This window comes from Narcine bancroftii, chromosome 13, assembly GCF_036971445.1.
Source record: "Narcine bancroftii isolate sNarBan1 chromosome 13, sNarBan1.hap1, whole genome shotgun sequence".
NCBI lineage: Eukaryota > Metazoa > Chordata > Chondrichthyes > Torpediniformes > Narcinidae > Narcine > Narcine bancroftii.
In genome coordinates this window covers 75356784-75371196 of record NC_091481.1, presented here as the reverse complement: position 1 = coordinate 75371196, position 14413 = coordinate 75356784, and the positions used below count along the sequence as shown (strand labels likewise).

Below are 14413 nucleotides of genomic sequence, written 5' to 3'. Positions count from 1 at the left end.
AGTTCCGGATACCAGGGGTTTCACTGCAGATGCTTGAATACAAAATATTGACTACCTTTGACTTCCTCTGGATTCTGAGTGAAAAGCTATCTCCAGCGTGTTTGTGTATCATTCTTTTCGTTGCATCTCTGCACATGTGACAATAAACAACTCTATATGCTATATAAATGCAAGTTGTAGTATGGACTGTGTTTAACAAATCACTTAACAGAATGTGGGGACAAATGGGGGTCTCAGTGCTTTAAAAAAAAAATTCAGGGGGTTTCCACTCACCGTATCGTAGTCTTTCAGTGCTGCCTTGAATTTGCCCAGTGCCATGTTGGCTGTTGCCCGCCTGTAATAACCTTTAATGTATTTCTTATCCAGTTCCACCGCCTTGGTGGCATCTGACAAGGCATAGCCATAACATTCAGTCCGTAAGTATGCCAAGCTACGATTCCCATAATAAATAGCGTTCTCCGAGTTCAACTCAATGGCCTCCGTGTAATACTTAATGGCATTGTCGTAATCCTTATCTGTAAAGGCATGAGATCATTGTTAGAAATTGCCAATACGTGAACGACTCCGATACACAATCAGCAGTAGTAGGAGACCACTGGCCCCTCAAGCTTGCTCGGTCATTCAAAATAACCGCCCAGGGTCTCTCAACTCCACTTCCGTGCCAGCTCCCCATCGCACTCAATCCACTAATTTTTCATAAATGTACTTGCTTCCATTTTAAATACTTCTATTGAGCTTGCCTCCACAATTATTTGGGGCAAAGAATTCCACTCCATGAAAGAAGACATTTTGATGCATCTCGATGAGTGACCCTTTATCTGGTCATTATGTCCCCTTGTTTGAGATTTTCCCACCAGTAAAAAAAAAGCAACTTCGCTATTTCTAAAGTCCAACTCTTTTCCTTCTTAATTACTTGCTACACCTGCCTGCTAACCTTTTAGTGATTCAGGTACAGGAATAGCCTGACCCGCATGGTGAGCGTAACGCCTTTTAGAGCACCAGTGATCGGGACCGGACCTGGGTTCGAATCCCGTGCTGTTTGTATGGAGTTTGTACCTCCTCCCCGTGTCTGCGAAGGTGCTCTCCAGGGGGTCCAGTTTCCTCCCACCCTTCCAAATGTACTGGGGGGAGAGGGGGTGTAGGTTAATGGGGTGTAAATTGGGTGGCACAGACTTGAATTGGCCTGTTACAGTGGTGTATGTCTAAATTTAAAAAAATATGAAAATCACTCACTTGTAATCTTGGGTGACTGAAATAATAATCTGCCTTTTGATTCCTCTGGCCGATGTGATGCTACATTAAACCTCTACTTGCCAAGTTTTCATCTACTCATTTGACATGCTATTGCAAAGAAAGCCACAGTACCCTCATCAAAACCCGCCCTTCCACTTATTTTTGTGTCATTGGGAAACTTGGATACCTTGAATTCTGTCCCTCCTCCAGATCATTAATTACAAATAGTAAATAACTGATACATGGAGCCATGTCTCTACTGTCTGTTTTTCTATGTGACAACCAATTTTCAATTCAGAACTTCGCCACGAAAATTGTTATTTTGCACCAGCGTCACAGTGTATTTATATAAAACCACCTTACAAAACAAATCAAAATAGTGCAGGAAAAAGTCTAAATAAGACCGTGTCTGTGGTTCATTGATTAGTCAGGAATCTGGTGGCAGAGGGGAAGAAGCCGTCCTTGTGCCACTGGGTGCTCCTCTTCAGGTTCTTGTACCTTTTTACGAATGGTAGCAGAGTGAAGAGGCCCTGGCCTAGTTAAGGATAGGGGCTGCCCCTTCTAGATATCCTCGATGGAGTGGAGACTGGTGCCCCATGATTCTGCAGGCAGAGTTAACAACCTTCTGGAGCTTTTTTCCTGTCCTGAGCATTGGTTCCTCCGTATCAGGCAGTGATGCAACCAGCCAAAATCCTCTCCATCTGTAGAGGTTTTCGAGAGTCTTTGATGACATATTGAATCTCCTCCTTTTTAATTGCATCGACACGGAGGCTTCAGGACAGATTCTCGGAGATGTTGACACCCAGGAATTTGAAGTTTTTGACCCTCTCCACTGCTGAGCCCTTGATGAGGACTGGTTCATGTTCTCTTGACTTGCTCCTGAAGCTCACAATCATCTCCTTCGTTTTGCTAACGTTGAGAGCAAGGTTGTTGGTGGCCACCACTCAACGAGCTGACCTCCTCATTTCTGTCCGTGAAGTTCATGCTAACGTGCTTCCTCCAAACTTGTGCATTTATTTTTAATGAATCAAATTGTGCACAATTCATGAATAACATGGTGTGAATAAAATGATACAAAAATGTAACGATCAAATATCTTCAGTTCAAAGTCAACACCTTGCACGTTTCAAGGGTGCACAGAGTCGTGAATAGTGTCATTTCAACCTTCTGTGTAGCATGTATCCTGCAGTCTTATAATATTTCAATTATTTCTCATCCTTTTCTTATAGGCTCATGTTGCCAGCTTTCTTGGCTGGCTTCCCACCCTGCATAAGCCCAGACATGAGCATATTGACTGCTATGCCACTATTACCCATTCTAAGCTCAAATTGCTGGACAATGCTTGGCACAGTTTCAAGATCAGTCACAGTGGAAATAATGGTTAAAATGCATGTTCTCTTAGGGAGGGCAGCTAATTCATCTTGTCACAAGGTTGTGGGCAAAACCTTCTCTTCATGCCACCAGCTCCTTTTAGTTGGATTAGAATTCCTGCATCTGCTTCTCTCGAGCTTGAAGTACATCATTTATTCCCTCTGATGCTCATTTTTAATTTAATTTTTCAAATTCAAACATACCCATTTGGCCCACAAGCCCATGCTGCTCAAATACACCCAATTAACCTACACCTCCATACATTTTGTAGGGTGGGAGCACCTGGAGAAAATCCACACCGACATGGGGGAGAACGCACAAACTCCTTACAGCCAGCGTTGGATTCGAACCCCGGTCCTGGTTGCTGGAGCTGTAACGGCGTTACCCTAACCGCTACATCAACCGTGCTGCCCTTTTAGGACAGTTAAGAGCAGGTTCTGCCTCCAGTTAATTATGTTTACTTCATATCCATCAAGACTCACTTGCAAAACTGAACCATGTATCTCAAGCATTACAAATGTAAAATCCAAATCAAATCTTCATCCATCAGATTTTAGAAAACGACTTCCAGCTGGATGCAAAAGATGCCAGTTTGAGCTTTTAACAGAGGTTAAGTAGGCTCAGGCTATATTCTTTAGAGTGTATTAGAATGAGGTTTGAGTTCATCGAGATGGTCAAAATCATGCAAAATAGAACAGATGAACATAGAAGCAGACATGGCTACAGGCCAGCATCATATTAACCTTCTACAGGAAATCTATTGAGAGCGTCCTGGGCAGCTGCATCACAGTGTGGTATGGTTGCTGCAGAGAAATGGATCCACAGGACCATATGAGTGGCAGGGAGGATCACTGGAGTCACTCCTTCCTCCCCCTCCACCCCATTGATACGATCTACCAAGATCATTGTCTGAAGAGGGTGTGCAAAATTGTCGAGGACCCCTACCATCCCGCACACAGCATCTGCCAGCTGATCCCATCACAGTCAGCACCACCAGGCTGGAGAAAGAAGCTTCTTCCCAGAGCCAGTAAGAATGCTGAACGACCAAAGGAACTGCTCACTCCAAGACTCCTGCATATGTACTGTTTGTCTGTATCTGTTCTATATCCCATTGTCTGTGTCTGACTGGAGAACACGGTTTCGTCGGGTTTACTTGTACAATCGATGCCCAGAGTAGGGTAATCGAGAACCATAGATTTAAGATGGGTTGGGGGAGGGAATTAACAGGAACCTCAAGGATAACAAAAAAAAACACAAAGTATGAAACAAGCTGTCAGAGGAGGTGGTTGAGGCAGGTACCGTAGCTATGTTTGAGATCAACTTGGATGGATGGGATAGATTAAAATAGGCCAAATGCAGACTGGTGGGATGTGTAGGTGGGGCATTTTGGTCGGCGAGGGCAAATTAGGCCAAAAAACCTGTTTTTATGCTGTATGATTCTTAAGATCTTGTGGCCAGATGGATCTTGAAAGAACTCCTTCAAACAGTACCACAAATAGTACAGATTAACCAATTATTTATCAGTGTGGTTTCAGGGATCTTTTTTGTATTTTGAGTCCACGATGAGCCTTTGGAATTTCTTAGGGGCATGAAAGCAGTCATAAAGCTGCAGGTGGCATGAAGATAAGAGATTTACCATAACAAACAGGTAAAGAGTGGAAACAACAAAAGCAGCATTTTGATGACAGATTTCAGAATAATTCCCTTTTGACTGTGGGTAAGTCAAAAGTCGGCACCGTTAATGCCACAGAGACGCCAATAAATACAATAAGGTTTTCAGACGGTTTTAATTAAAAAAATTAAATTAAAGAAACTTGCTGGCATAAGGAGTAATGGTGTGAACTGTGCAGAGGCATTTAAGCAAAAGAGAGAGGAAAAACACTGCTGGATAAACTCAGCTGGTCAAACTTTATCTTCTTTTTCTTTGGCTTGGCTTCGCGGACGAAGATTTATGGAGGGGGTGAAAGTCCACGTCAGCTGCAGGCTCGTTTGTGGCTGACAAGTCCGATGCGGGACAGGCAGACACGGTTGCAGCGGTTGCAGGGGAAAATTGGTTGGTTGGGGTTGGGTGTTGGGTTTTTCCTCCTTTGCCTTTTGTCAGTGAGGTGGGCTCTGCGGTCTTCTTCAAAGGAGGTTGCTGCCCGCCAAACTGTGAGGCGCCAAGATGCACGGTTTGAGGCGAGATCAGCCCACTGGCGGTGGTCAATGTGGCAGGCACCAAGAGATTTCTTTAGGCAGTCCTTGTACCTTTTCTTTGGTGCACCTCTGTCACGGTGGCCAGTGGAGAGCTCGCCATAATAACACGATCTTGGGAAGGCGATGGTCCTCCATTCTGGAGACGTGACCCACCCAGCGCAGCTGGATCTTCAGCAGCGTGGAATCGATGCTGTCGACCTCTGCCATCTCGAGTACTTCGCATGTGCGATGAGGGCAGACCGACGTTCAGGTCGGTGGCTATCAGCCTTGTCTAGCATGGTTCTGATGTTCCAGCATGCTAGGTTGAGTTTGTGAGCATCTTTTGAGGGGGAGGACGTGGAGGGGGAGGACGTGGACCTGTCCTCGGGCCTGCGCAAAGGAGCTTTTAGGTGGAGTGCAGTGTGCGCAGTACTGGCCCCACCCTTTACACCCATGGTTCGTGTGCCGTGGCCAAGCAAGCTGGGACGTGGCAGCGAGGTCCTTGGGTCGTAGGTTTTATATCGGAGTGGCCTTCTCCTATGCAGGTTTATTACCCGGGCTGGAGGGGCCTGCCTCCCCTCCTAGGTCGGTCCATTCTGCCCGGACCGGGGCCGAGGCCACCGCAGCTCTCCCTGTGCCCGGACTGGGGCCGCCGCCTCCAACTCTCTGCCTGTATCTGGGCCTCCGCCTGCCTCACTCGACCGAGGCCGGGGCCGCCGTCTCCCCCTTGCTCCTGCCCGTATCGGGGCCGCCGCCGCCTAACCTTCGCCCGGACTTTATACAGCAAAGATAAAGATACATAACCAACATTTCGGGCTTGAGCCCTTCATAATGGGTTTCTCCAGCATTGGGCTTTTACTTCAAACAAAGCATCTACAGACCTCTGTGTTTTACTTTAAGCAAAAGAGGGAAACTGAGTTAGGTGACGTGGAGCAAATAAAGCAGGGAAGGCCCACATTGATCATAAAAACTGATATGGAACATAATCCAATTCCATTTTACCCAGCTGTTAGACTCTTTTCTGAAAAGATCTAATTATTTTGGGAATCCTTCTTATCCACTGTCATTTTCTCCCTTTTACCTCCTCTCTGTGCCTCCTTACACCCCAGCCATCACTGGCAGAAAGCCATTACTCCTCAGGAACTTGAATAAGATTAAAGCCTGTGACTAATTCTTGAGCAGAGATTACCCCATTTATTAAGGGCCACACAGTAATCTTGCCATCCCAGCCTTTCCTTTCCCACCAAACTGTTCACTTCATCAAATGAGAGGGGTGCAAAAAGGTTTGCAAGGATAACATCAGAACTGAATTGAAAATTGCTGGAAAAGATTCAACAGGTTATGTTCCCTGGCTCCATAAAATATGGGAAAATATGGATCAAATAATGAACATGCTGATATAGGGGAGGAGCAGGGTGGTGAAATCCCAAAATTCAATCTTTTAAATATCTGGATTCCTAAATTCTTTATTTATGAGAAGAATCTTCTATTCCTCGGGGGAGTGATGAGAATCATGGCACACCAGTACGGTCAGCATATAATGCTATTATAGTACCAGCCACCCGAGTTCGAATCCAACGCTGTCTATAAGGAGTTTGCACATTCTCCCCATGTCTGCATGGGTTTCTTCCCACCCTTCAAAACATACGGGGGTTGTAGATCAATTGGGTGTGATTGGGCGGCACAGGCATGTGAGCCGGAAGGGCCGGTTACCGTGTTGCATGGCTAAATTAAAACATTTAATAGTACACGTAATCCAAATGGCATGACAAACAGTGGAGAGAAAATGAAGGTTCGGGTGCACGATGCCAAGGTAACCTCACTAAAACCAAGGAGATGATCATTAACTTCAGGAGATGGGGCAGAGTCCACATCCTTGTCTGCATTAACAGTGCTGGTCAGATTAGATAGCTTCAAAGTTCTTCAGAATGAGCATCTCCATTGACCTGACCTGGGCCAAGCAGGTTGACACAACGGTCAAGAAAGTGCTTCAGGGCCTCTACTTTCTTGATAAGACTCAGGACGTTTGGCATGTCCTTTTTGTCCCCACAACAACATCTACAAGTGCACTAGTCAAAGCATACTTGCTGGATTCATAATCATGGGAACAGAAGATACAGAAGGTGGTGAATCCATGGACGCCATCTCTGGGACAGGTAGCCAACACTGACTAACAACCCCCCTTTATACGAATCCTATATTATTCCCAGTGTTAATTCTCCTACATTCTTATCAATGATCCCCAGATTCTACCACTCATCTATCTTTTCTTTGACTTGGCTTCGCGGACGAAGATTTATGGAGGGGGTAAAAAGTCCACGTCAGCTGCAGGCTCGTTTGTGGCTGACAAGTCTGATGCGGGACAGGCAGACACGGTTGCAGCGGCTGCAGGGGAAAATTGGTTGGTTGGGGTTGGGTGTTGGGTTTTTCCTCCTTTGCCTTTTGTCAGTGAGGTGGGCTCTGCGGTCTTCTTCAAAGGAGGTTGCTGCCCGCCAAACTGTGAGGCGCCAAGATGCACGGTTTGAGGCGTTATCAGCCCACTGGCGGTGGTCAATGTGGCAGGCACAAAGAGATTTCTTTAGGCAGTCCTTGTACCTTTTCTTTGGTGCACCTCTGTCACGGTGGCCAGTGGAGAGCTCGCCATATAACACGATCTTGGGAAGGCGATGGTCCTCCATTCTGGAGACGTGACCCATCCAGCGCAGCTGGATCTTCAGCAGCGTGGACTCAATGCTGTCGACCTCTGCCATCTCGAGTACTTCGACGTTAGGGATGAAAGCGCTCCAATGGATGTTGAGGATGGAGTGGAGACAACGCTGGTGGAAGCGTTCTAGGAGCCGTAGGTGGTGCCGGTAGAGGACCCATGATTCGGAGCCGAACAGGAGTGTGGGTATGACAACGGCTCTGTATACGCTTATCTTTGTGAGGTTTTTCAGTTGGTTGTTTTTCCAGACTCTTTTGTGTAGTCTTCCAAAGGCGCTATTTGCCTTGGCGAGTCTGTTGTCTATCTCATTGTCGATCCTTGCATCTGATGAAATATTATTCATCTATACCACTCATCTATACACCAAAGGAAATTTACAGCAGTTAATTAACTGAGCAGCCCACATGCCTTTGGGACGTTGGTAACTGAAGGATGTGGAGGAAACCCAGTCACAGAGAGAACAAGTCAACATAGACGGTGCTGGAGGTGTCAGAATGACCACAGCAGCTAAAAAATCCGAGTATAGCGAGTGTGTGTGCCTGCGTGCGCCTGCATGTCTGCGCTCCTAATTGCCCGTTGAAATGGTCCACCAAGGAGCTCTGGTAAATGAAGTTTGTGGGCAAAAGGTCAAAAGATGGTTGAGGGCGTTGGCTGTCAGTCAGGACATTAATGCGAGGGTTCCTGTTTTCAACCTCAATCATCATCCCCTACTCACTGGATATAGACATTCACTAATGACGACACAATATTCAACAACTTTTCAGAAAGTCTGTGTTCAGCAACACTTTAAAAATACTTAATGCCGACTGACTGGCAAAATGTGCATTTCATACAAGTTCCAGGTAAAAACTGTCTCTTGTTGAAGATGGTCAAACACTCACCATTCACATTTAATGGCATAAACATTGTCAAGTCCTTCACTATTAACATAGAACCATAAAACACTGCAGCACAGAAAAAAGGCACTTTGGCTCTTCTAGTCTGTGCTGATCTATTTTTCTGGCTAGTCCCACTGACCTCCACCCAGTCCATAGCCATAGCTCCCTCATCCGTATACCTGTTCAAATTCTTCCTAAAAGTCAAAAATTTAGCCTGCATTTACCACATTCCCACCACTCTCTGTGTGAAGTTGTTCCCCATAATATTCCATAGAACACCACAGCACAGAAAACAGGCCATTCGGCCCTTCTTGTCTGTGTCAAAACATCATTCTGCTAGTCCCACTGACCTGCACTCAATCCATAACCCTGCAGACCTCTCCCATCCAGGTATCTATCCAATTTATTCTTAAAACTTAAGAGCATGCCCACATTTGCCACTCCCCCCTACCTTCACCCTTAAGCTATGTCCTGTAGTTTTTTTTATCTCACCTAACCTCCGAGGAAAGAGCTTGCTTGCATTAACTCCAGCTAAACCCATCATAATACCTTGATTACATCTTCCATCATTCTTCTGCACTAAAGCCCTAACCTGTGTCACCTTTCCTTGGGGCTTAGTTCCTCAAGTTCTTTCCCTATTCAACATTCAGCAGATGCAAAAAATCTTAACACCCAGAAGAAAATGCCCCAGTCACCACTTTAAACATGAATTCTCTCCAACATAACAGTAAATATTGCAGTTACCTACAAAATGTACTATGATTAGGGGTGGCACAGTTGGAGTAGCAGTTAGTGCAATGCCGTTACAGCGCCAGTGATCAGGACGGGTTCAAATCCAGTGTTGCCAGTAAGGAGTTTGTACTTTCTCCATGTCTGTGTGTTTCCTCCCACCATTCAAAAACGTACCGGGGGCGGGGGGGGGTATAAGTTCATTGGGTGTAAATTAGACAGCATGAACTCGTGGGCCGTGATGGCCTGTTACCGTGCTGTATGTCTAAATTCAAATTTTTAAAAAATTTAAAATTACGAGCCCTGGTTACAGTGACAACATTTCCCAAACCCACAATCTCTAGCACCCAGATGGATGAGGGAAACCTGCAAGGAATTCCTGTGGGTTCTTCTCCAAGTCTCAAAATTATTCTGACTTGGAAATGTGCATGTTCTTGACGAGTCTAAATCCTGTCCCTGAACTCCCTGTCCAAAGTGCCGTGGGACTCCATTTCAGCAGGAGTTCAGAATGGTGACTCCACCACAACCTTCTCAAAGCAATTCCTGGTTACAGGCCTGGTTCTTCCAACAAAAACTACTCTGTGGAGGCTTGTCCCTGGTGGCACAGTTATACAGATAGTGGAACCGATATTTCCCAATGCCAGCATCTCAAGTTCAACCCCAACTACCCATGGAGTCTTCATTTTGCAACATTGAATACAAGAGCATAAGAAACAGGAGCAGGCCATCCTGCCTGTCGAGCTCCTCTACTATTCAAAGCAATCGTGGCTGATCTAAGGAGAGGCTCATCTCCACCTACTTGCCTTTTCCCCATATAGGGGGAAAAATCTATCCAACCTTGTCTTAACTATATTCACTGAGGTCGCCTCCACTGCTTCAATGGGCAGTGAATTCCACAGATTCACCACCCACTGGGAAAAGTAGTTCCTCTTCATCTCCATCCTAAATCTACTCCCCTGAATCTTGAGGCAATGTCCCCTAGTTCTGGTGTCCCCCACCAATGCAAGCAACTTACCTACCTCAATCTTATCTATGCCCTTCACAATTTTATATGTATCAATAAGATTCCCTTTCATTCTTCTAAATTTCAGCAAGTATAGTCCCAGATGACTCAATCTCTCGTCATAGGTTAACCCCCTCATCTTTGGAATCAATGTGGTGAATCTCCTCTGCTCTGCCTCCAAAGCCAGTACATCCTTCCTTGAGTAAGGAGTCCAGAACGGTATGCAGTACTCCAGATGTGGCCTCATCGGTACCTTGTTCAGTTGCAGCATAACCTCCCTGCTCTTAATTCAATCCCTCGAGCAATGAAAGCCAAAATTCCATTTCCCTTCTTGACAGCCTGGTGAACCGGCTGCGACTCATGCGCAAGCACTCCCAAGTCCTTCTGGTGACAGCATGGTGCAATTGCTTCCCATTTAATTAATAATCTCATCTTCCATTTTTCTTTCCAAAAGGGGAAAACCTCACATTTGCCAGCATTGTACTCCATCTGTCAGACTCTTGCCCACTCACATAACCTATCTATATCTCTCTGAAGACCCTCCGTATCCTCGAAACAATTTGCTTTTCCACTCAATTTAGTGTCATCAGCGAACTTAGATACACTGCATTCTGTTCTCTCTTCCACCTTATTTATTATATTGTAAACAGTTGTGGTTCCAGTACTAACCCCTGCAGCACATAACTCACCATCCAGAAATATACTGCTGTACCCTTAACTCTCTGCTTTCTATTGGTTAACCAATCCTCTACCCATGCTAATACATCACCCCGATTCCATGCATCCTGAACTTACGAAAAAGTTTTTCAGGCAGCTCTTTCTTGAACGCCTTTTTGAAATCCAGGTAAACGTCGTCCACCTGCTCCCTTCCATCTACCACGCTCATTATATCCTCAGAGAACTCCACAAGGGTTTCCTCTGGATTTTCCAGTGTCTCCCAACATTGCAAAAACAGGCAAATTAAAAAATTAACTGCCACTGTAAATTGGCCTGAGTTGTACGGGTGAATAGAATCTGAGGGGGTGTGGGGGTGGAGGGGGGGGGGGGGTGTGGTGGAGGTGTGAGAATCGTTCACAAGGAAAATTAGTGGGAGGAATGAGAGTTGGCAATAGTAACAGTTAGGGAAAAGGACTGCCCGATAGGAATAGTTAGGATGACCAAGTGGCCTCCTGCTATGTCATAAGGACACAGAAATTGCACTATTTGGGAATACTTTCTGCTCTACATCTCAAAGTTTGACCACTTCAACTGACTTCCTCACCCTTAGACAGCCAGTATCTACCTCTATTCCCTATTCTCGGCAGCCCCAGTACCCCTGATACCTCACTATTAAGCAGTCCAGTGATTGCCAGGACCTCATAATTTGGCCATCAACCCTCTTAATTATTACTATATTGCCCACTATTTGGCAACTAGCTTCCATAATTGTACCTATTGCCCACTATTTAGCAGCTAGCCTTCCTAATTGCTCCTGCCGCCCACTATTTGGCCATCAGCCTCCCTGTTCCGATAGCCCCCTATTTGGCAGCCAGAGCCCCTGTTCCTATAGCCCCTATTTGGCAGCCAGACCCTGTTCCCTCAGCCCACTATTTGGCAGCCAGACCCTATTCCCTCAGCCCACTATTTGGCAGCCAGACCCTATTCCCTCAGCCCACTATTTGGCAGCCAGACCCTGTTCCTACAGCCCACTATCTGGCAGCCAGACCCCATGTTCCTATTGCCCTCTATTTGGCAGCCAGACTTGTTCCTATTCCCCTCTATTTGGCAGCCAGCTTCCCTGTTCTAATTGCCCATTATTTAGCAGTTAGTCTCCCTATGGCCCACTATTTGGGTTAGTCTCCCTGGCCCACTATTTGGTAGTTAGTCTCCCTATGGCCCACTATTTGGCAGTTTGTCTCCCTGTCTCTCACTATTTGGCAGGTAGTCTCCCTGTCTCACTATTTGGCAGTTAGTATCCCTGTCCCTATGGCTATTTGGAAGTTAGTCTCCCTATGCCCACTATTTGGCAGTTAGTCTCCCCATGGCTCACTATTTGGCAGTTAGTCTTCCTGTCCCTATGGCCCACTATTTGGCAGTTCGTCTCCCTGTCTCACTATTTGGCAGTTCGTCTCCCTGTCTCACTATTTGGCAGTTCGTCTCCCTGTCTCACTATTTGGCAGTTCGTCTCCCTGTTCCACTATTTGGCAGTTCGTCTCCCTGTCTCACTATTTGGCAGTTCGTCTCCCTGTCTCACTATTTGGCAGTTTGTCTCACTATTTGGCAGTTTGTCTCACTATTTGGCAGTTAGTCTCCCTGTCCACTATTTGGCAGTTAGTCTCCCTGTCCACTATTTGGCAGTTAGTCTCCCTGTCTCACTATTTGGCAGTTAGTCTCCCTGTCTCACTATTTGGCAGTTCGTCTCCCTGTCTCACTATTTGGCAGTTCGTCTCCCTGTCCCCATGGCCCACTATTTGGCAGTTTGTCTCCCTGTCCTTATGGCCCACTATTTGGCAGTTAGTCTCCCTGTCCCCATGGCCCACTATTTGGCAGTTTGTCTCCCTGTCCTTATGGCCCACTATTTGGCAGTTCGTCTCCCTGTCCCCATGGCCCACTATTTGGCAGTTCGTCTCCCTGTCCCCATGGCCCACTATTTGGCAGTTCGTCTCCCTGTCCCTATGGCCCACTATTTGGCAGTTCGTCTCCCTGTCCTTATGGCCCACTATTTGGCAGTTAGTCTCCCTGTCCCCATGGCCCACTATTTGGCAGTTCGTCTCCCTGTCCCTATGGCCCACTATTTGGCAGTTCGTCTCCCTGTCCCCATGGCCCACTATTTGGCAGTTCGTCACCCTGTCCCTATGGCCCATTATTTGGCAGTTAGTCTCCCTGTCCCCATGGCCCACTATTTGGCAGTTCGTCTCCCTGTCCCCATGGCCCACTATTTGGCAGTTCGTCTCCCTGTCCCCATGGCCCACTATTTGGCAGTTCGTCTCCCTGTCCTTATGGCCCACTATTTGGCAGTTAGTCTCCCTGTCCCCATGGCCCACTATTTGGCAGTTAGTCTCCCTGTCCCCATGGCCCACTATTTGGCAGTTCGTCTCCCTGTCCCCATGGCCCACTATTTGGCAGTTCGTCTCCCTGTCCCTATGTCTCACTATTTGGCAGTTCGTCTCCCTGTCCCCATGGCCCACTATTTGGCAGTTTGTCTCCCTGTCCTTATGGCCCACTATTTGGCAGTTAGTCTCCCTGTCCCCATGGCCCACTATTTGGCAGTTTGTCTCCCTGTCCTTATGGCCCACTATTTGGCAGTTCGTCTCCCTGTCCCCATGGCCCACTATTTGGCAGTTCGTCTCCCTGTCCCTATGTCTCACTATTTGGCAGTTTGTCTCCCTGTCCTTATGGCCCACTATTTGGCAGTTCGTCTCCCTGTCCCCATGGCCCACTATTTGGCAGTTTGTCTCCCTGTCCTTATGGCCCACTATTTGGCAGTTCGTCTCCCTGTCCCCATGGCCCACTATTTGGCAGTTCGTCTCCCTGTCCCTATGTCTCACTATTTGGCAGTTCGTCTCCCTGTCCCTATGTCTCACTATTTGGCAGTTAGTCTCCCTGTCCCCATGGCCCACTATTTGGCAGTTTGTCTCCCTGTCCTTATGGCCCACTATTTGGCAGTTCGTCTCCCTGTCCCCATGGCCCACTATTTGGCAGTTCGTCTCCCTGTCCCTATGTCTCACTATTTGGCAGTTTGTCTCCCTGTCCTTATGGCCCACTATTTGGCAGTTCGTCTCCCTGTCCCCATGGCCCACTATTTGGCAGTTTGTCTCCCTGTCCTTATGGCCCACTATTTGGCAGTTCGTCTCCCTGTCCCCATGGCCCACTATTTGGCAGTTCGTCTCCCTGTCCCTATGTCTCACTATTTGGCAGTTAGTCTCCCTGTCCCCATGGCCCACTATTTGGCAGTTTGTCTCCCTGTCCTTATGGCCCACTATTTGGCAGTTCGTCTCCCTGTCCCCATGGCCCACTATTTGGCAGTTCGTCTCCCTGTCCCTATGTCTCACTATTTGGCAGTTAGTCTCCCTGTCCCCATGGCCCACTATTTGGCAGTTTGTCTCCCTGTCCCCATGGCCCACTATTTGGCAGTTCGTCTCCCTGTCCCTATGTCTCACTATTTGGCAGTTTGTCTCCCTGTCCTTATGGCCCACTATTTGGCAGTTTGTCTCCCTGTCCTTATGGCCCACTATTTGGCAGTTCGTCTCCCTGTCCCCATGGCCCACTATTTGGCAGTTCGTCTCCCTGTCCCTATGTCTCACTATTTGGCAGTTTGTCTCCCTGTCCTTATGGCCCACT

General features: G+C 47.0%; 1 protein-coding gene across 1 annotated transcript in view; it reads right to left on the bottom strand.

The window, feature by feature from the left end:
* The window catches only part of ppp5c (protein phosphatase 5, catalytic subunit), a 73850-nt gene that overhangs the window by 59151 nt on the left and 286 nt on the right, over positions 1–14413 (bottom strand). Inside the window, exon 2 of the mRNA XM_069909892.1 lies at positions 274–515. Coding sequence (XP_069765993.1) covers positions 274–515 — 242 coding nt within the window. The remainder of the gene's footprint in view (positions 1–273; positions 516–14413) is intronic.